The sequence below is a fragment of the Diabrotica virgifera genome, chromosome 4 (genome assembly GCF_917563875.1).
Source record: "Diabrotica virgifera virgifera chromosome 4, PGI_DIABVI_V3a".
Classification (NCBI taxonomy): domain Eukaryota; kingdom Metazoa; phylum Arthropoda; class Insecta; order Coleoptera; family Chrysomelidae; genus Diabrotica; species Diabrotica virgifera.
Genome location: NC_065446.1, coordinates 260,801,466 through 260,824,432, shown reverse-complemented (window position 1 = coordinate 260,824,432; position 22,967 = coordinate 260,801,466). Strand labels below are relative to the sequence as shown.

At 33.0% G+C, this 22,967-nt stretch overlaps 1 protein-coding gene across 1 annotated transcript in view; it reads right to left on the bottom strand.

Moving 5' to 3' along the window:
* Positions 1–22,189, bottom strand: part of LOC114325632 (barH-like 1 homeobox protein) — a 263,912-nt gene extending 241,723 nt beyond the window's left edge. Inside the window, exon 1 of the mRNA XM_028273747.2 lies at positions 21,303–22,189. Coding sequence (XP_028129548.1) covers positions 21,303–22,050 — 748 coding nt within the window. The 5' untranslated portion in view covers positions 22,051–22,189. The remainder of the gene's footprint in view (positions 1–21,302) is intronic.
* Positions 22,190–22,967: the final 778 nt, after the last annotated feature.

The following is a 22,967-nucleotide window of genomic DNA, read 5'->3' as shown; positions in this document are numbered from 1 at the left end:
TCATATACAATTAATTTTTCTATTTTAATATGTATTTTTTCATCAGCTTTCCAGTGAGCCTACATGCAAACGTGTGACATAAAAACTGTCAAAGTTATTCTAATTGTTTATAACCTAAAAATTAGGGCCTTTTTCAAACGGTTTTTTTAATAACAATTTTAATAAAATGTTAAATTTTTTTAATATATCTTAAAAATAGATTCTCGAGTAACTGATTGCGATTTGCTAAATATCTCTAGAGTCACTGTTAGGGCAAGAACAGTTGTATAAACAATTGCTCTCTTGGATAAACAAATTGAATAACTTATAAACTATTTGGTCGATCTGGTTGAAATTTGGCACACTTAAATAGCCCATTAAATAGCATAATTTAAAGTAGTTAAATTATAAATCATTATGCAAAAAGTAAAGTTATCAATATTTATAAATTAGTGCAAAAATGAGGGTTTTTTGCAATTATCTCGGTCAATTGTTTATATATTTCAATATGTGTCCCACCAAAGTAAAGAACTTTTTAAGGTCTACAATATTTCTTTGAAACATTTTTCTCTAAAATGAACAAAAAACGTTTTATCGTCAAAAAACTGAGTTTTTCATTCTTTGTAACTGTTTAAAAAAAAGAAGAAGAAAAATTAGCTGTACGTCTTGACGGAATTATCATCAGTTATCACTCCTCTACCGTTTAGCACCTTCAAAACCCTGTTTAACATTTTTTCATGTTTTTTTACCTATTAACTGGGGTACTATGTTTTCAACTTGGTTTAAAAAAAGTGAATAAAAAATGCGTTTATTAGTAATAAATAATTATGCAAAAATATCGTAAATATTTCCTTATAAACTTTTTATTTTGTTATAAAAGAAATTATATATATTTTATTTATTACAATTTTTTATCAATTATGATATAAATAACATTACTTGGTAGTTGTGCACTTAAAATAGGGTAAAAAAGTTAATTTTTTTGGAAAAAGTTATCCAAAAATTTATAAGGAAAGATTTACGATACCTTTGCATAATTATTTATTTCTAATAAATGCATTTTTTATTCGCTTTCTTTAAGCCAAGTTGAAAATATAGCTCATGCTCTTCCATTTGACACCTGTGGAATGGTTCTAACGTCATTTTTTTCTGACTTATGTTATTGCAAAAAAAATGCTCTCTGAGATAAACAATTCAAATAAGATTTAAAAAGTTTCAAACCTGTACACTAATTTTTACAACAGTTATTGCAAAAATATTATTTTTTTGCAATTCCGACCTTTTTTCGCAATTCCGACCTTTTTTCGCAATTATATTAACAATAAATGAGTATATCAAACTTTGTAATATGTCATTTTCATAATCTCAAAGATACTCGTACTAAAAAAATTATAAGTTTCACTGTTTTCCGTTGATGGGAAAAAAAAAAGGGGAAAATGCCATTTTTTGACAGTTAATTCCTTATAAATAAAAATGGCCGCCAGTTCCTACGCAGGAAATAGTTATAATTTGTTCCTATAGGTATTACCTACCTGTCGAAAAAACGCTTCAGTACCCTGGCTGCTGAAGTGTCACAAACAGGGTATATTTTTGTCTTATTACCCTGGCCTATAGGTAGAAAAGAAAACAAGGATATCCCTGCTCCAAAAACGTGAGGTACGTACTTATTTATCTCAGAGATAAGTACAAAATAAAATAGAACAACTACAAAGTAAACCGTTTTACTGATGATGGTCTGATAAGACCGAAAACATTCTGGAATTTTCATAATACATTTGGATCAAATATTAAAAGTTTTTTAATAAAACTTATTTATACAGACGAAGTTTTTAATTCTTTGTAAGTTTCTTAATTGTTCTTGTCGAATCCATCAAGCTGCCATTCTCAATCCGCCACTGAGTCTTGAATAATTTATTTAAACTACGTTTCGTTTTCTGAAGAGAACAGAACAGGCTCGTTATTAGGAATAAGTTATGTACAGCGGTCTCGCAACTTGTAATTATAATCTACTTAGAACTTTTCTGACACGTCTCTCTCGTGTTTAAACGCAAGTCAAATTGCTGTATCAACCGAATCAACGTATTTATAGAATTCTCAAGTTTTTTAAATTTGCTTTTTGGAGAATCGATCTGAATTAACGGATCGGGAAAAATAATAAACGATGGGGAAATACTAGGGCGGTTCGATAAGTAGGTACTTACCCTACAAAAGAAAAACGTTTTGGAAAAGTGGATATTTATTTCTCAACAGCGATGCTTCAATTTCTTTAACCCTTCTGAAAAATACGTTTTTGTGAGGTGTGCAAAGTAAGCTTCCGTGACGGTGATGACCTCGTCATTCGACTTAAATTTCTGCTCGGCGAGTGACTTCTTCAAGTTTGAAAAAAAAAAGAAGTCATACTCTGGAGGGCAAAATCTGGAGAATACCGTGGATGGGGCAGAAGTTTGTAGCTCTAGTCGACCAATTTGGTTATGATGACGGCGTAGGTGTGAGACGATGTGTTCGCATAATGGTAGAGCAATTTTTCTACGTCAAATGGGGCCCGTTTTTCTGCAATTCGACATAATGAGCCTTGTAACCATTTTGGACTTATCCAGGTAGTCAAAGTATGTCAAACCTTATGAATTCCAAAAAACGGTGGTCATCGCCTTTCCGGACGATAGAACAGCTTTCGCCTGTTATGTTATATGGTATACATATAAATGATGCAAACTAACTACGTTGTTTAATAATATGTATAATACAACTATGTTCTTCTTCTTCTTTTATATGGGCATTACTGCCTATTTTTCTTCAACGGTGCCTTTCATTCTGCCCCTAAGTTGTCATTAATTCCATCTTTTCCTTGGGCGTCCTATACTTCTTCTGCCTAACGGTGACTTGTCCCTGGCTATTCTTAATATATCCTTGATTCAGACAACCTGCTTATGTGTTCATTCCACTCTTCTTTTCTGTTCTTTACCCAGGTATTTATATTGTCTACCCCACATATGCGTCTGATTTTCTCACTTCTTACCCTATCCTGTAGTCCTTTTCCAGCAATCCTTCTTAAGATCTTCATTTCGTTGGTCTCCAGATGTCTTCATGTTTTGCTTGTATCTAGTCTTGTTTCGGCCATGTAAGTCATAACTGGCGTAGTAACTGACATATATTCGGGCCTTTGTTTCCAATCTTAGGTGATTGTTTTTCCAAATTGTGTCGTTTAGGCATCCGGCCATTCTACTGGCTTTATTATTTGGTCTTTTACCTCTTCTTCGATATTGTTGTCGGCTGATTGATTAATTCCCAGGTATTTGAAAGTCATTACTTTTGTTGTATAATTTGATTGTATAACTCCAATTTGCATCTTATAGGTTCTTTGGCTATTACTAAGCTTTTTGTTTTGTTACAACTATGTTGTAATGTTAAAATGTTTCTATAAAATGTAAATAAGTAAATATCACAAAAACCAATTAAAAAATAAGTAATTCTTCCTACTAGTAAATGGCTAACACATGCCAGCTGAAAAGCCAGGATGATCTTTTATAAAATACTGATTAAGTCTATCTTGGGATCCATTTTTAAATTTCTTCCAGTTCTGTCGGTGTTAAGCTTTCTGTAGCCATTTCCCAACAATTAAAGGCAATATAGCTTTTGACAATAGCAAGGAGATGGACTGGCATCGATGGACAATGTAGAATAATTATTCTAAGTCGTGGAATAAAAATAATTTATTGACAGCTACTAATAATTACACTCCACGTAACTTCACACTACTTTACGTACTAGAGTTGTTGATGAGGTAAATTTTTTAAATATTCTGCGACTCACAAGAGTAGGTACGACCCCTTATTTATAATAATGCTCACAAATAATCTACAATTTATCAAAAAGGTTATTTTCTTTGCATAGTAACTAAACCTTTGTACTTTGAATTAGAAAGTTATTGCAACAGAATTTAGCAATTGATTTAGTTCTGCAGGAAGCTGAATAAACTCGTAATTAAACTATATTCTTCTGTGGATCCTGTGTTCGTCCACTGCTGGACATAGGCCTCTTCCATTTGCTTCCATCGATTTCTAGTCTTGGCAATTCTCATCCACTGCTTGCCCGCGACTTGTTTGATATCATGTGCCCACCTCTTCTGCCTACTCCTCGCCTGTTCTCTCTTGGTCTCTAGTTTGTTAGTCTCTGTGTCCATTTTTCAGGATTATCTCGGGCAACATGTCCGACCCATTGCCACTTGAGCTTTGCTATACGTTCTGTGACATCAGTAACCTTTGTTGGGTTGTACTGAGCTGCTCTAAGGTTTTTTTGTAAAGGCCATGGTCTCCAGTCATATGTAGTTACAGGCAAGATACATTTGTCATAAACTCTACGTTTTAGACACATTGGTATATCTTTATTCTTCAAGATAAAGCTTAACTTGCCGAAAGCTACCCAAGATAATTGTATGCGTCTTTTTATTTCGGCTATTTGGTCTTCTTTGCCGATTTTAATGGTATGTCCAAGATATATATAGTGGCCTACATTTTCAAGACGGACGTTGTCAATAACAAGATTAGTATGTACATTACTCATTATTTTTGTTTTCTGAATATTCATTTTGAGACCTATTATTTTATTTGACTGCTGGTTTAATTCCTTCATCATTTTCTCCAGTTCCTTGATATCTTGATATCTGTACTGAATAATACTATTCAATATCGTACGCAAACCTCAAATGACTCAAAGGGAGCGTTCAAGTATTACGTAACGCAATTTTTAAAGATTCCCCCCCCCCCAGCTGCGTTACGTAATACTTGAATGGTCCCAAACGTACACCATCAATGTTTAGACCTTTTTCGTCCCAGTCGAGCTTTTTGAACACATTTTCCAATGCTAAGGTAAAAAGTTTTGGTGAAATAGTATCACCATGTCCAATACCTTTACCAAGGCGTATTTTTTCGGTTTTTCCGTCTTCATTGATTTTGATGTGGAATGTGGCCTGTTCATAAATGTTTTTAATGAGTGTAGTGTACCGTGAGTCTATTCGAGCATCCCTTAGGGTTGACAAAAAGACCAGGTTTCAATACTATCGAAAGCCTTGTGAAAGTCAATAAATGCCATATGTAAAGGTACATTATATTCTGTGGTCTTTTCTACCAGTGTTCTGATAGTTTGTAAGTGATCGTTAGTACCAAACCAAACCCTTTTCGAAATCCGTCTGTTCAACCGGTTGATATAAATCAAGTTTTGTGTTATGCGGTTGGTTATTATTCTTGTTAGCAATTTGTATAAGTGACAACAAACTTATAGGTCTGTAGTTTTCAATATTACTAGAAATATGCTTTATTGCCATGAAAAATTTTACAATTTTATCGACAAAGCTTATAAATAGTAAAAAAAAACAAAACAGTAACAATCCAATTTACTAAAATTACATAAATCGTCAATAAGTTAAATAAAATAAATAAATAAATGGAAGTTAAAACAGAAATAATCAATTGCAAAAATTTAAATAAATTGCAAATCCATAGTCTACCTAATAATTAATAAAAAAGGTTTAAAAGTTAAAAAGTTAAGCTGCTGCATATGACACCCAAATATAGATAAAAAAATAATAAAAATACTACTTGTGCAAAGGGTACTGTAATTTCTTAGTTATTGACTAAAATAATCTTCTACTGAATAATATGGTCTTTCAGACAGGTAGGCTTTTGTCAGTTTACGGAATTTGGGAAAAGATGGTGCAGATTTTAGTTGTAGGGGGAGATGGTTGTACATTTTTTTTGCGGAATATAATATCGATTTCTTTACTAACTCCGAGGACGGGGTCGGCAAATAGACGTCAAACGTAGAATTTCTCGTGAAGTAGTGATGATTAGGTCTTGGTGGAAAGACATGTAGATGTTTACGAATTAAGCAAACAGTTTCTAAAATATACAAAGATGGAAGGGTTAAAATTCCGTGATCTTTGAAGTAACTTCTGCAGTGTGTTGTTCTTCTGAGGCCAATAACAGATATCTTATAGCTCTTTTTTGTAATTTGAAAATAACATCGAATTGGGCAGCTGTACTAGAACCCCAAAAAGGAAGACCATAACGAAGATGTGACTCGAACAAAGAAAAATATGTTATTTTGGAAGATGCTAAATTGAGTTCATTCGAAACAGATCTTATAGCATAGCAGGCTGAAGAGAGTTTCTTCCGTAACAAATCGATGGAGGGACCATTTAAGGTTGCTGTCTAAAAAAATTCCAAGAAATTTTACAGAATCAACGGTACTGATCTGGCTGTTATTAAGAGGTAAGGGTTGAAGAGCTCCTTTATAAGACAATGCTACTGTTTTATCTACGTTAAACGAGAGTAAATTTGAGTCAGACCAGGTTTTTATTGTAAGTAGATCAGAAGTTATAGTAGCATGAAGAGTTGCAATATTTGAGTTGCTCCAAGTGATACTGGTATCATCAGCAAAAAGAAAGATGTTTCCATCGATTTTTAAATTAGTGATGTCATTAATAAAGATAAGGAAAAGTAGAGGACCCAATACTGAACCTTGAGGTACCCCACATACAATGTTTTTGAGACTAGAGTCTTTATCATTTGCTCTAACCAGTTGTTTCCTATCTTCCAAGTAAGATTGGAACCAATCTAAAGAAATGCCTCGAATTCCGTAGAAATTTAGTTTTTTTATCAAAATGTTGTGATTTACACAATCAAAAGCTTTGGCATAGTCACAAAAAACGGTGGCAGTGTAAAGATTATTGTTCAGTGCTTGATAAACCTCATGTAGTACAGAAAACATGGCATCAGTGGTGCATTTATTATTTAAAAAGCAGAACTGATTTTGTGATAAAATGTTGTTTTCAACTAGAAAGGACATAAGTCGGGCTTTTATGAGTCTCTCTATAATTTTGGAGAGTACCGGTAGTAGTGCAATAGATCTATAATTGCAGGTATTAGATATTTCACCACCCTTATGAAGAGGAATAATGATGGCTGTCTTCAGGCACTCTGGAAATTTACCTTTCTCAAAAGAATCATTAATTAGTGAGATGAGGACTTCTAACACATTTTCTGGAAGATTAGAAAAAATTTTGATCGATAGACCATCAGTACTACAGGAAGATTTGCTTTTGATACTATTAATTGTTTGGATTAGTTCAGATTTAACGGCTGGTTTTATAAAGAATGAATTCGAGACCTTTCTTGAATTAGGGAGATATGAAATGGGATCTTGTTGTGGCAAAATAGTTGATGTAACATTTTTACTCACATTAACAAAGTATTCATTTAGATTTTCAGGGTCTGGAAGGGAAAATGTTTGAGCAGTGTGGGTTTTATTTCGAAGATCGTTTATTATGGACCAAGTTTCTTTTGCAACACTTTTGGAGCTTCCCAGACGGTTCTGGTAGTAGACTTTTTTAGCTGATTTTATAAGTTTAAGATAGGTTGCCCTATACTTGGTGATATATTCAGTGATAGAGACGTTGGTAGTAAATTTCTTGATATAGAGAAGAGAACGCATATTCTTGGAAGATATTCGGATACCTTTAGTAGTCCAGGGTTTGTGATGTTTTGGCTTAATTGCAATTAAAGGAAATGCTTTATTGAAGTTACAGATAAGCTTATCTAAGAATTCACTGAAATTATTATTCATGTCCATGGCAGGAAAGCGCCACTCAGAGGTTAAGCATAAATTTTGGAATTTACGAAAGTTCCGGGTGGAAAAAATCCTGCCTAAACGTCGGGTTTTCGAGGAGGGTTTGCTGGAGATATTAAACTTCGTATAAACTGCTTCATGATCAGATAGTCCAGCATTAATAATTGTAGAGTGGACATCAAGTGGTGAGAAATCTGAGACTGTATAATCAATTATGGTAGATGAAGTTTTTGTAATCCTTGTAGGAGAATCAACGCGCATTGTTAGACCATACGATTCAAATATGTTGACCAAGGATATTCGTGTAGCACAAGCAGCAGCATAATCAATGTTAAAGTCCCCGCATAAAATTTTTCTACTTTTATGGGGCAGGTCATCTAACAAATTTAGCAGGTTCTGAAAAAATATTTCCACGGAAGAAGCAGGTGATCTATAAATGCAAATAATATAAAGATTAAGATTCTTATTGTAAACTAAGGAAAACTCAAAGGAGGCTTCACTTAACAGAAAGTCATATTTTGTTACCAAAGAAAAATCATTACTCATAGACAAAATTAGTGTCCCCCCATAAGCTGAGCTTGGACGATCATACCTAGCAATTGTGGTGTATTTATCTACAAACAAAGTGTCTCCTTTCTAGTGTCTCCTTTCTTGTGTAAAAGTATTATTTCGGCGTTTTCCCACGTCGTTTTCCTAAACTACATATATTATTGATATCTATTATCTACAATTATACATAGTGAAGTGAAAGTATGAAAAATTTGGAAGTTAACATTAATTTGTGATTACGAATTAACGGATCAATCTGTGATTGAACAGACACGTTACAGAATACTGTACAATTCCTAACATCTCAATAATTTAATAGGTCCGGCGAAAACAAACAAGCCACAGGGTTGTCCGTTATGGTATGGTAAATACATGTTCGTCCACGTCCACGGCAAATTAAGAAATCACCTACTAATACATCCTGCGCCGCGATCGATTTCTATAGGCAGGTCTTAAATTAAAAAAGAGCCGCGGTGTGAGGTCCACAAACACCGGCAAGGCAAGAAGAAGAAGAAGGTGCGGAGAATGGAGCGACTCGACTTGAGTTGTGAGTTCGTATTAAGACCGCCGTTAGCTCACTATAAAAGGTGTATAGGAACTAGAACTAATCATCTATCATAAGAAATTATTGTTATCAAAGAGGCGGACCACGACACGATTAGGGGATAAAAAGTTTCAGATTTTGGAAGAAGAATTGCCTTCGGTACCCGATGATTGAGTGTATTTTATACCAATTGTTTCTATTCTATTGCAGCCTACTGCATTTAACATGGCATTTGTCATATTTCCTTTTGTTTTGTATGGTTACAGAGTTTTTTTTAATGGCTTTGGATTACTTGATCCATTCATCCACTTGATCCACGATAGATTTTTTTATTAACCTCCTAGAGAGATCTGCAATTTTACAGTAGTAGGCAATAAGCGTTTTTTTGGCAATGAAGCTGATGACAGGTAGATTTTAAAGTTAAACACTGTGTGAATTTATAAACATTTGCCTTACAATCTAAACTAAAGTGAAGTAAAGAACTTCTTTGTCATCACACACGTTTAGTTAAGCGGCCATGGGCGTCCGCAGGATCGAAACTAGGGGGGGGGAGATTTGAGAAATAAAAAAATTGGTTAGATAAGCAATAATAAATATAGACGTAAATTGAGAGTCTTCTTCACTGAGAGGCAAGAGAGGGAAGGGGTTTCCCTCAGAAAAGTTTTGAAAGTAACGTTTTTGGAGCCAAAGTTATAACTCAATGACATACAAAAATGAAGCAAACTAAATATAAGTTGAATGTTTCAAAATTTCTTAATACTTTTTACAAAAACGTGATGCTTTAACAAGTTTATTTCCTCCTGGATAAGCCTTCGATTTGTGAAGCAAGATAAATTGTCTGTTCCTAAACACTATTATTTAAACAACAATTTACGTGGATCAATTGAAAATTCTTGTAAAACTTTCTCTACAAACTCTTTCTTTTTTGGTAATATTTGTTTTCGATGAATGCTCATTAGAGCTAACCCATTAAGGCGATCTTCGACCATTGTACTCCGCAACCATGTTTTTATTCTTCGAAGACTGCTGAACGACCTCTCAACTGTACACGTAGTGCAAGGCAATGTTACGAGAATTTCCAGCATTTTTTTTTGTTAACGGATAAAAAGTAGTGGACGCTCGAACCAGTTCAAAAATTTTAAGGGTGTTAAAGCTGTCTAACTCATTATTAAGGCGTTTTTTATTCCAATGTTCTACCCATACTTCTAGCTCTGCATCTATTCCATCTATTTCATAGTGGTTTAAGGATTGTCTCAGTTGTTCTAATTTAATTCAATTTAAATCAATTTTTGAAAAATGCTTGGGATGCAGAAGACTCAGAGCGAAGGCTGGCGTTTACTTCGGAATCTCTCTTAGTGAAAACTGTAGTCTATCTCTAGACTACAGTATTCACTAGGCGTATCAGCTGGTTGATTGCTTTTAGGCTGTTGCTTGTTTACAGTTCTAGGGGTAGATAATTCAAAACCGCATTCTTCGGCTATCTTATTGGCTTCATGCAATAAAGAGATATAACTTTCTTAACTAATAATTAAAGGAAAAATAGAAGGAAAGCGGAGTCCTGGCAGCAAACAACAAATGAGCTGACTGTGTAACATCAAGGATTGGACAGGACTAGACCTCCAACTCCAACAATATAAGAAAGATTAGGATAAAGGTGAATTTGCAGAAGCCATTTCCAACTTCTATTAGAGACGGCACCTAAAGAAGAAGATAGCTGACAGTCAACGTCACAAATATTAATATCAGACATGAGCAGGCCTAATAACTAATATAAAAAGAAGAAGTTTTTTTTTCTCTTTGACTCTTAATCTCATTATTTTTAATTTTTTGTTAATTTATTCCGCAATGGAGATCACGAGCTATAGCCGAAAAGACCCAATGATAGTTAGGCAATCAGAGGGATAACCAAATAGGAAATATAGAAATAATAAAGAGACAATTAAACTGATATGGGCATCTGATGAGAATGAAACCCAACGAGAAAAATGCACTCGGGCAGACCGAGGAAAAATGCATACATCAGATAGTAGATGCGGGAAAGATTAAACAGAAAACGCTTGAAGAAAGGAAAATAATAGCACAAGACAGAAAAGAATGGAAGAGATGGGCGAATATGTAGCTTAACTAAGCCCTGAAAGCGTTAAAGAAGGGAGAAAGAAAGAAAGTTAATGTACTTATTTATTCCTTGAAAATTTCGTTCTATAGGTATATTCAAGTTATTCGAGAATGTTTTTTTGTCTTTAATTTTTTGGCAATTTAATATTAACTAAATGTTCTTCTTCTTCTTCGCATTTTATATCTTTCCCAACGAGTTGCTTTCGATTTTATAATCAAGATTGCCTTCCTCATTACGTACTAAATGGCTTGTGTAAAACAATAATTGTTATTACAGAAATTTATGCATTATTTCGCAAACCGTATAAATACTTATAAAGATTTCCTTTTAAATACGCAATTACCTGATCAATTTCGAGCCATAAAAATAAAAAATTCAACTGCTAATTATTTTTAAACAGTTTTTTATAAAATACTCTGCTGTTGAATATTTAATTTTTTATACTTATTCAGAAAAGACGACGATTATAGGTACGATTTCTACAAGGACATTATTACCGAAAAGAGTAATTTTGGAGTCGTTTTACTTAAGTACAAAACATTTTACAAAAAATATAAAACAGAGAGACACGCACTAGATGTTAAAATAAATATATTTATACTTTATTTGGAAATTAATGGTAGCATAGTTTTCATGACAAAAGATTACCACAGATTTTATACGGGACATTATTATGACGAACAACAATGGGCTTAAACTAAGGTTTTTATATGCCTACTTAAACAATATTAAGTTCTCTTAGTTTTCTTAACTAGGGTGTTTATTGGGTTGAATTTGCTGTCTGTGGTTTAAGTTCCATGTTTCAACAATTTTTTTCTTTAACTGTAGACCTTGTTAGGGGGAAATTTCTTCATTTTCCCTCCCTGTAGATCCGCCACTGGAGTATAGCGATATGAAATGCTAAGATTGATAATACAAGGAAAGAAAAGAGAAGGAAGGAGTATCGGAATAAGGAAAGTTTCATTTTTGAAAGATTTAGCGGACTGGATTAAATGCAGTTCTATATAGAACTCTTTAGAGCAGCGGTAGCGGTAGATAGAGTAAAGATAATGATGATGATGTCCAACCTTAGCTGGGGAGACTGCACTTAAATATGAAAAAGATGTAGTTGTTAATAATGGATCAATAGGTATGTATTTTCATTATTGTAGTCTATAACTCCAGTGGTTCGAACTACATTAAATAAATGTAAATACAAAAAAAAATTATCTGCTCTTAGAGAGTGAATAAATAATTTTTAGATTATACACCTACTAATTTTCAAATCTCACAACCCGTTTATATGTTGTTTATTGAACGAGTAGTTTCAGGTTTCATAGTTAACAATTGTATTCCAGTATCAGGCTGATACAAATAAAATTAACAGACGGACTCAAGAACCAAGAGAATCATTATCTAGCATGATATCAAACTTCGAAAAAGATAATGTCATTGATTACAAAATTAATAAGATTCAGTATGCAAGAGGAATGGTGCATAAAACACTAAAGAACAAAACAAAAGATGCAATGATAAAATTCCATAAGACAATAGTCACATCAACTATATGAATATGAAAGTTGAGTAAAGAAGCAAATACATAGGCCTACGCCTAACTATAGAATCCAAATACGACTTCTAGGAAAAGTGAGTGGCATTAAAAGTTAGAGAGATAAATTAAAAGTAGGTAATAATACAGACAACAACTGAATTTTTACTTGATCGATGAGAAAATAAAATAATCTAACATAAAAGGAAAACAAAACAAAAAGGTACAAACTGATAAGAAGAAGAAGTAGGTATAAGACACACCATAAAAAGATGAAAAGCAAAGACAGACTGAATTGGCAACAAATCCTAATCCTCCTGGAGTTAAGAAGATGGCATAAGGAAATAGGCAGACATATTGTAAATGTAAATAGAAACGGTTAGAAGTATAGATCTGATATGAATTATCATATAGGAAGAGTTGCTAAATTGGTTGGTAATGAAACACAAAAGAAAAGAAAAAATTTTTCTTCGTGTAGAAAAAAAGTGCAAAAAATCATTACTACGCTAGTGGTAATTACTACTATGATAAACATTAATTTCTGGTCCACCCATATAGGGATTTATTTTCTATTAATTTATCTATTTTATTTGATTTACTCTAATAAATTAACGCACCATCTTACAATTAAAACATTTTTGATGTCTCGAATTTCCTAAACCTGTTGTCTGATTAAGGTGATTTTTTTAATATGTTATAGCCTTATTCTTTAACAATATCACTGTAATAATATTGTTGCTACTAGACAGGTAAATTGGTCATTGTATACCGGGTGTAACAATCATACTGTTTTTTTCAAAAGTTCGGAACACCCTGTGGAATATTTTAGCATTTATAAAATATTGAAATTAAAACTCAATTGTAGCCTTAGGCTTTCTTAATATTTTGTTTTTTTATTCATTCGCTTATGTTCTATTAACAGAGATATGTACTTTTATATTACAAATGAGGTTTGCTAGTTGGTCTTGATCAATATCATTCCCAATCTCGGGAGCTACTGTTTCTACTTCTTGTAAGGTTCTAGGAGGTGGCAAACGCTGTCTTATAGTCTTCTTCCAGTTATGTCCCACAAATGTTCGATCGGTTTAAGATCTGGACTATGCGGTGGCCAATTCAAACACTCAACGAAAAAGGTACGTAATATCAATAAAAATGTTAATTCAGACAACAAACGCAATACTTAAAATTTGTCCAATTCTTGGTTTTATTGGGACAACAAATCGATGTAGTCCAGGAACCGAAGCTTTTCACCTCACAATTTTTACAGAATGGATCGATTTGCTTGAAAATTTGAGAATAAGTAGTGGATAGTCCAAGGAACAAAATCTATATTATGTCTAAAGGCGTTTTTACCATGGGGGTGGTTGACACCCCATCTCGGGGGGTGGAAATTTTTATTATATTTTGACTGAAAATTTGATAAAAACATTGATTTTAAGCAAAAAATGTTCTATACATTTTTTTGATGAAATTAATAGTTTCCGATTTATTCGCTATCGAAAATGTTAGTTTTATATCGAAAAAATCAATGTTTTTCGGTATTATTCTCATTTACTATTCACTCAATTTTTACCGTAGAAAAAAGTTCTGCAATCCAGGTTATTGGGAATTAAATAAGCTACAATTTTGTATTGAAATGTTTTTTCGTATCTATGATGCTAATCTTTCTATTCTGACGAAAAAGGCATTTTTTACCAAACTACAAAAATTCGTTATTCGTTTTGACTCAATTTATTTAAAAACTAATCATTCTAAGCCAGTCAAACTTCCGGAATCTATTAATAATACATAAATCAAGAAGAATGAATAAAGCCGATGACTAAGAACACCGCTAACTTACATTATTATGCTTCCAATGGGATATCTCTTTTTTTTTCAAAAAAAATATATTGATTTTTTAACCGTAACTTTTTTTTTTTATCCTAGAAAGATTGTTTTAAAAGAATTTTATAGGTTTTTACAGGATCTATAAGGCTCTTAATACTAAATCCTTTTAAAATCCTCATTCGCAAAAAGAGGTGACTTTGAAAGGGTTGGTAAAGGTGGTTTTTGCATGTTATTACAAGTTTTAATTTTCAATAGCTCACTCAATTTTTGCTATAGAAAAAATTCTTGCAAACCATATTCTTGGGAATTAAACAAGCTACAATCTTTAATTTAAATATTTTTTCGTGTCTCTGATGCTAATCTTTCTATTCTGAAGAAAAGGCATTTTTTACCAAACTACAAAAATTCGTCATTCGCTTTTAACCCAATTTTTTTAAAAACTTATCATTCTACGCCTGTCAAACCTCTAGAACCTATTAATAATACATAAATTAAGAAGACCAAATAAGGTTAATGACCAATTTTAATTAGGGTGGAGAGTAGGTGGAAGTTTCCGATCACTTGTTCGCTGAAAAAAAATAGGGACTGACATTATTTTTACTATAAGTCACTTAATTTTTGAGCTAGGGACTATTTTTTATTTCTGGAGATAGATATTTTTAAATAATTTAAATTAGCTTGAACAAGTTATCCTCGAAAAATGCAGTTTTCCCGTCTTTTGACTTTGAAACTACAATATTTAGCATTTTACAAAGAAGAGCTAACATATAATAAAGTATAGCTCGATTGCTATTGGTCTTAAAGCAAATTGTAAAAAACGGTTTTGTTAATTTTTTCAAAAGGTACATTTTTGTTAAGCAAACTTGTTTTGATAGGACAAAAACTTTTTGAGTTATTAGCGGAAAACTGATTAAAAACAATGATTTTTTTGATTTAAACCAACACTTTCGATAGCGAATAAATCGAAAACTATTACTTTTATCAAAAAAATGTATAGAACGTTTTTTGCTTAGAATGAATGTGTTTAACAACTTTTGCGGTCAAAATAAAATAAAAAATTTCCACCCCCGAGATGGGGTGGTAACCACCCCCATGGTAAAAGCGCCTTTCGGACTGCTATAGATTTTGATCCTTGGACTATCCACTGCTTATTCTCAAATTTTCAAGCAAATCGATCCATTCTGTAAAAATTGCGAGGTTTTGCCTTATTTTAAGCTTCATTACTTGGACTAATGTTCATCAATTCATTATTTTCGTTCGTTGAGCCAATGTATTACGTTTATTAAATGGATGAACATTCATTATGTATACCATAATATCAGTTTATTGGTATTACGAACTCTGTTCACTGAGTCAACGAACATTATTTATTAATATTACGAACTCTGTTCACTGAGCCAACGAACACTATTTATTAAAGCAACAACGTCGTTAATTGACCGACGAAGACTATTCGTTGTGTCAATAAGTGTTATTTCTCCTAACGTATTTCGTTTATTTCTACAATTATTTCGGTTTAGTGTTACAATTAATTCCGTTCATTCCCACAATAAATACGGTTTTTCTTACAAGCAATTCTATTCATTCTTACAATCAGTTTTGTTCATTCCTACTATGAACGTATTTTATATCAATAATTACTGAATGCATTAGCCCCATGTATGATATTAATTGATTAATAATCATTTTTTAAATCCCCGTTTTTTGTCCTTAACCTAATGGACTTTAAACTGTGTGATTTCTCATATGATTTCACTTATACAGTGCACTGGAATAAGTGTTACACCCCCCCCCTTATTAACTTATTTATTTTTAGCACGTAAGCAAAACGCTCGGACAGATCGATTTTTAAAATAATCAAAGTATATTATAACATCAATGTTTTGAACTTTACACGATCCCTCTTCAGGTGACAGGCGTAACTTTGATTTTTTTTAAATGGGAAAGTACGTCATGTGACAGCTCATTTACCAGCGTTTGAAATAGTGATTCCAAAAATGTAAACACTTTAATCCTTTTTGAGAGCGCAGGTGCACAATTTTGATCGAATTATTTTTAAACACATTAATTTTTTTGGAATCCTGAGAAAACTAATAAGTATTTTTGAAAAATTTTAACGCAGAATAAACGATTACATTATTACCGAGGGCAGAAAGTCCCTTAGAATAAACAAAAAGTTTCTTTTGAATGGTATATTTGAAATTAAAAATCATACTAAATTTTCTCTTTTTCACCCCTGTGACTTATTAAAATAATCATTATAGAACTTCTCAGGGACTTCCGACCCTCGATAATACTGTAATATTTTATTCTGCGTTTAAATTTTTAAAATACACTCGGGTGCAAAATTAACCGGACACCTTAAAAATGGGTAATTTTTGATGTCTCACAATTCCTAAACCTGTTGTCCGATTTAAGTGATTTTTTAATATGTTATAGCCTTATTCTTTAACAATACTGTTTTAATAATATTGTTGCTAAACAGGTAAATTTTCATTGTATACGAGGTGTACCAATGAAACGGTGTTTTCTTCTTAAACTTCGCATCACCCTGTGGAATATTCTAGCATTTACAAAATACTGAAAATGAAATCTAACTATAGCCTCATGTTTTCTAAACATTTTGTTTTTTGATTCATTCGCGTACATTGGACCATAAAAAAGTTAGGTAATTTAACAACTAGCCATGTTTTTCATCAATACGGGGTCTTTTCAAATAAGTATGGCAACCTTTAAAGGGTAGTTCTGCATGAAAAAATAATGACAGTTTGCTTTATAAACGGTATGTCCGCAATTGCTTCGTTCCTGAGATAGGGGATGTTGAAATTTTTCTTACAAACTGATGATTTATTTATTGCTTTAAAACCGGTTGAGATATGCAAATGAAATTTGGTGGGTGTTAAGACGTAGATATTGCACATTTTTTGACATAAAACTAAGAATTTAATATTCACCATTGGCGCGCATACGGGTAATATGACAGCTCATATTACCCGTATGCTCGCCAATGGTGAATATTAAATTCTAACTTGTATGTCAAAAGTTGTATAATAACTACGTCTTAAAACCCACCAAATTTCATTTGCATATCTCAACCGGTTTTAAAGCAATAAATAAATCGTCAGTTTATAAGAAAAATTTCAACACCCTCTATCTTAGAAATTAAGCATTTGCGGACATAGGTTTATAAAGCAAACCGTCATTATTTTTTCATGTAGAATAACACCATAAAGTTTGCCATGCTTATTTAAAAACATACCGTTTTGATAAAAAACATGGCTAATTGTTAAAGTACCTAACTTTTTAACGGTCCAACATAAGCGAATGACTCAAAAAACAGAATGTTGAGAAAACATGAGGCTATAGTTGGGTTTAAATTTGAGTATTTTGTAAATGTTAGAATACTCCACAGGACGATGCGAAATTTGAGAAAAAAACACAGTTTCATTGGTACACCCGGTATATAATGAAAATTTACCTGTTTAGCAACAATATTATTAAAACCGTATTGTTAAAGAATAAGGCTATAACATATTAAAAAATCACTTAAATCCGACAACAGGTTTAGGAATTGCGAGACATCAAAAATTACCCATTTTTAAGGTGTCCGGTTAATTTTGCACCCGAGTGTATTTCACGATAAGAAACACACGAAAACTTCCTTCTACTACGGACTACACTTGGAAACGAAATATCCGGCACTTCGGTAGAGGTAACAGCATTGTTTAACAAAGAATTAATTTTTAAACACAGAGAAGCTAGGGGTATCACGATAAGGAAAACCCGTTACATTTCAAATGCTCAAGCAAAACATTTATTGTCTCAACAACTACGATTATTGTCACAATGACCGCATTGATTGTGGATGTTAAACGCAGTAGTAGATTGATTAATGCATTTGTTGTCTCAACAATCAGTTTACATCTTTACAATAATCATATATTACTCTATATTATCAACATGTGTACATTGTTTTAATGAAATCTGTACGTTGTCACGATAAACCAAGGTAATTGCTTGTCATGTACGAAATCAATAAAGTGAGTTGCTGCCATAATTAACATTATTTATTAAATATACGAAACTAAGTTACTGGCTGAATAAATTGAGCGTTATTGATTAATGTACTCTAGTTATTTTCACAATTATTATTAAATCATTGTGACAATAACCAAATGCATTCGTCAATGTCCAAAAATTCGTTGAAACAACAAATTAAATTGTTGTTACAACGAAATACTATTCAGTAATCACTGTTAATCAATATTACGAACTAAATTTTTTTGAGTGAAAAGATGCAATGATAAAATTCCATAAGACAATAGTCACATCAACTATATGAATATGAAAGTTGAGTAAAGAAGCAAATACATAGGCCTAGGCCTAACTATAGAATCTAAATAAGACTTCTAGGAAAAGTGAGTGGCATTAAAAGATAGAGAGATAAATAAAAAGTAGGTATTGCCCGGTTACAGATAAATGAGAAATTTAAAGAGATAGACCAATCGGTGTACAAGTGGTAAGTATAAATTACCACTTGTACACCAATTGGTCTATCTCTTTAAATTTCTCATTTATCTGTAACCGGGCTATAATACAGATAACAACTGAATTTTTATTTGATCGATGAGCAAATAAAATAATCTAACATAAAAGGAAAACAAGACAAAAAGGTACAAACTGATAAGAAGAGGAAGTAGGTATAAGACGCACCATAAAAAGATGAAAAGCAAAGACAGACTGAATTGGCAACAAATCCTAACCCTCCTTTTCCTGGAGTTAAGAAGAAGGCATAAGGAAATAGGCAGACACAATGTAAATGTAAATAGAACTGGTTAGAAGTATAGATCTGATATGAATTATCATATAGGAAGAGTTGCTAAATTGGTTGGTAATGAAACACAAAAGAAAAGAAAAAATTTTTCTTCGTGTAGAAAAAAAGTGCAAAAAATCACTACGCTAGTGGTAATTACTACTACGATAAACATTAATTTCTAGTCCACCCATATAGGGATTTATTTTCTATTAATTTATCTATTTTATTTGATTTACTCTAATAAATTAACGCACCATCTTACAATTAAAACATTTTTGATGTCTCGAATTTCCTAAATCTGTTGTCCGATTAAGGTGATTTTTTAATATGTTATAGCCTTATTCTTTAACAATATCACTGTAATAGTATTGTTGCTACTAGAGAGGTAAATTGGTCATTGTATACCGGGTGTAACAATCATTCAATCATACCTACTGTGTTTTTTTCAAAAGTTCGGAACACCCTGTAGAATATGTATTTTAGCATTTATAAAATATTGAAATTAAAACTCAATTGTAGCCTTAGGCTTTCTAATATTTTGTTTTTTATTCATTCGCTTATGTTCTATTAACCTTTAACTACCCGCGCATCAAGTTATAACATAACTACACGCGTGGCGTACTTTATACGCCACAAGAGAATACACTTGAAAACAGCGGATTTGTTTATTTTTTTTTGAAAAAATAAACTTAGTTGTCTGTTATAAACCTTATTCGACATCAGTGAATACTTGGAGTTCCTTCTCAGTAAGCCAATAATTGGGATTTATAACTGGAAGCATGAAATAACTGGATTACATGATAAATAAAATTACTAATAAAAAAATTTTTAAATGTGATTTTTTACAGGAGAAAAAGTATTGTTTATAAAGAAAAATATATTTTGTGCCATAATGACTACTAAAAAACAATTGAAATATGTACTTATATTACGACTTATATTAATATAATCGTGGCGTATATTGTCCACCACCGGAAACAACAAATAGTAAACTGTAAATTTACAATCTTCCCAGAACGCTGATTATAACGAAACTAAAACCAAATTGTAAAGCACATTCCAGTGATAGGTTAGAGAGAGAGACAAGGTCAAAAATTAAATTTTTAAATATATTTGCAGTAGAATTCTTATGTCTGGCGTACAAAATACGCCAGCGCGTGTAGTTAAAGGTTAACAGAGATATGTACTTTTATATTAAGTACAAATGAGGTTTGCTAGTTGGTCTTGATCAATATCATTCCCAATCTCGGGAGCTACTGTTTCTACTTCTTGTAAGGTTTTAGGAGGTGATAAACGCTGTCGTAGTCTTCTGCCAATTGTGTCCCACAAATTTTCGATCGGTTTAAGATCTGGACTATGCGGTGGCCAATTCAAAGTCCGAAGATTTGCCTGTTGTAAATATTCGATTACAGTTCGTGCAACGTGAGGTCCTGCACTATCGTGCATTAGCAAAAAATTGTTACCAATATAAGGAGCCGACAGCATGATAGCTAAAGCTAAGTCCATCGTTACGTAAGGTCACTGCTTGAATATACTCATCGCAAGTCAAATTCCTTGTAGCGCATTCCATTTTCACCAAACAACAAAAAAATACCGTACTTAATTGAAACTTTAAATAATAAATCTACTAATTTTCACAACAAGACACTTTTGACTGTTAACAATTTGATATTTATTAAATTGTTAATTTCTAATAGTCTACTTTAGGCTTGTTTATTAAACTAAGCAGAAAATGAGGATATATTAAGTAATGAAAAATATGCCTAGTTGTTAAAGTACCTAACTTTTTATTACTTATCCAACATAAGCGAATGAATCAAAAAACAAAATGTTAAGAAAGCCTAAGGCTACAATTGAGTTCTAATTTCAGTATTTTATAATATAGAATATTCCACAGGGTGTTCCGAACTTAAAAAAACACATTATGATTGTCACACTCGGTATACATACAATGACATTACCTGTCTAGCAACATTATTACAGCGATAGGGATTCTTAAAGAATATGGCTGGCTATAACATAAAAAATCACTCAAATCGGACAACAGATTTAGGAAATTCTAGACATAAAAAATGCTGTGCGTTAATTTTTCGGAGAAGTGTATTTTGGTAAAAAGTGAAATTATCAACTCAAATCTATTAGTAAAACCTTGAGTTCCTCCAATATTATAGGAACTGAACAGAAAGACAAAAAGATCTAAATGTTTGTTGGTATTTTCGTAAACAATTTTTTCAGATCCGATTGTAAGGTTACATATTTTGTTGGTGTCACAATTTTCCTGCTTGAATTGTATACAATATTACTTAAAAAAAAGACTTACCGGCACTACTCTCCCCCGCCGAAGAATCAAAAGTCTTCGAAGTCATCTGAAAGAGCGCGTCCAAAGGTGTAGCACCAGGCTGCTTGCCCTGCTGTTGCTGCTGGTGGTGCCTCTGCCTCTGCACAGCAGCGGGAATGATATCTGGCGAACAACAATCGCTGGCCACACTAGAAGACCGGTCACTACCAGTTTCAGAAGTATAACTAACATTAAACGCAAACTCCGGCCTCAACAGCGCCAATTGCTGGACCTTTAACTGTCTATGAAACGATTCCAGCCTTTGCTGGTGAGCCTCCATCTCCGGATCTATATCCCAAGGCCTTACTATGCGATTGCATGTTGGTTTGGCGGGTTTGTGGTTGAGGATGTCGGCTATGGAGAAGCTTTTCACCCCGTCCTGTCGTTCCTCGACATCTACCGTCGGAGAAAGTCTTCGTTCTGTTTCTACCTCGACCATTTTGAGTTTTTTCAGCGGTTTGAAGTAGTCCTCGGATTCTTCAGGGCATCTACAGTTCGTGGAGAACGTAGGACTGTTTTCTACCGACTGTCGAAAGTTCGGGGATGTATGTAACGCTGGACTAGGACATCCCACAGATATTTCGTCATCCGACATATATTTTTGCTCGTTAGCTTGCGCTGAAGGCAAATTAGGACTAGGAGATCTGGAGGAAATCGGACTTTCGTACTTGGATCCTAAATACGGCGACATTTCATTAACGTTACTCGGAGAATTTTCAATATCTTGCATTTTTTAAGAAAAAAAACACTAACAGTCTTTGCAGCACATTGTTCCACACGTTAACTACAAGTCACTTAGTCACAAGCACCAAGAAACGGAAAAAACGTCAAAGCGCTAAGAAGGTACCAACAGACAGCACCTTCCTATCTTTAACAGATCTGGTAACAAGTGAAGGTCTACATGCCAATCTACTCCCTCCGGATCTTTAACCCGCCCCGCCCTCCATTTAAACGTTCGACCAATCACGAAGGCGCAGGAAACCAGAATTCCTTTATAAAAATGCCGCCTGCAGTCGGCATTGGTGGTGGGAGGGGCGAGCGGCGGTATGTTTCATCTGTCATGCCCACCAATCATTTGTCTAATTTGCAGGCTGGCGTTTATATCATTTGTTGGAGTGGAGATAAATGAGATTTAGTTTGAGCTTGTGCTTAATGTAAATTATTTTGCTTTATGGCTTTTTACACTTTAACTGCTTTATTGCTTGTGGCTGTAAATTCGGGTTACGTCATGGAAGACGGTAATAAGTTGTGGAATTACGGGAGGAACACACTGAAAACCATTTGAGCCTGATTTCGACACGTTGAATACAGGGAAAATGCATAAGATAACCTGTTAAATGTCTAATAACTATAAACCGCGAATAAAATCGTTTATTACGGAACAAAAACAATACAAAATAATCTTACTCCAACAAATATACCCAAGCTCTACTATATACGAGTATACCATACAATACATACTTCAAATCACTTTTATTAAAGAAGTAATTGGAGAGAATTTCGGTGAGGAATAAAAAGGAAGAAAAACTTTCTAATTTTTGCTCTAGTTTACCTATTGGTAATGGTAATAATAATTCAAAAATTACTTTTACAAGTCAAATATTAAATATAGGTACTGTTATGCTCTGTAGTTTCTCTGTCATGAGA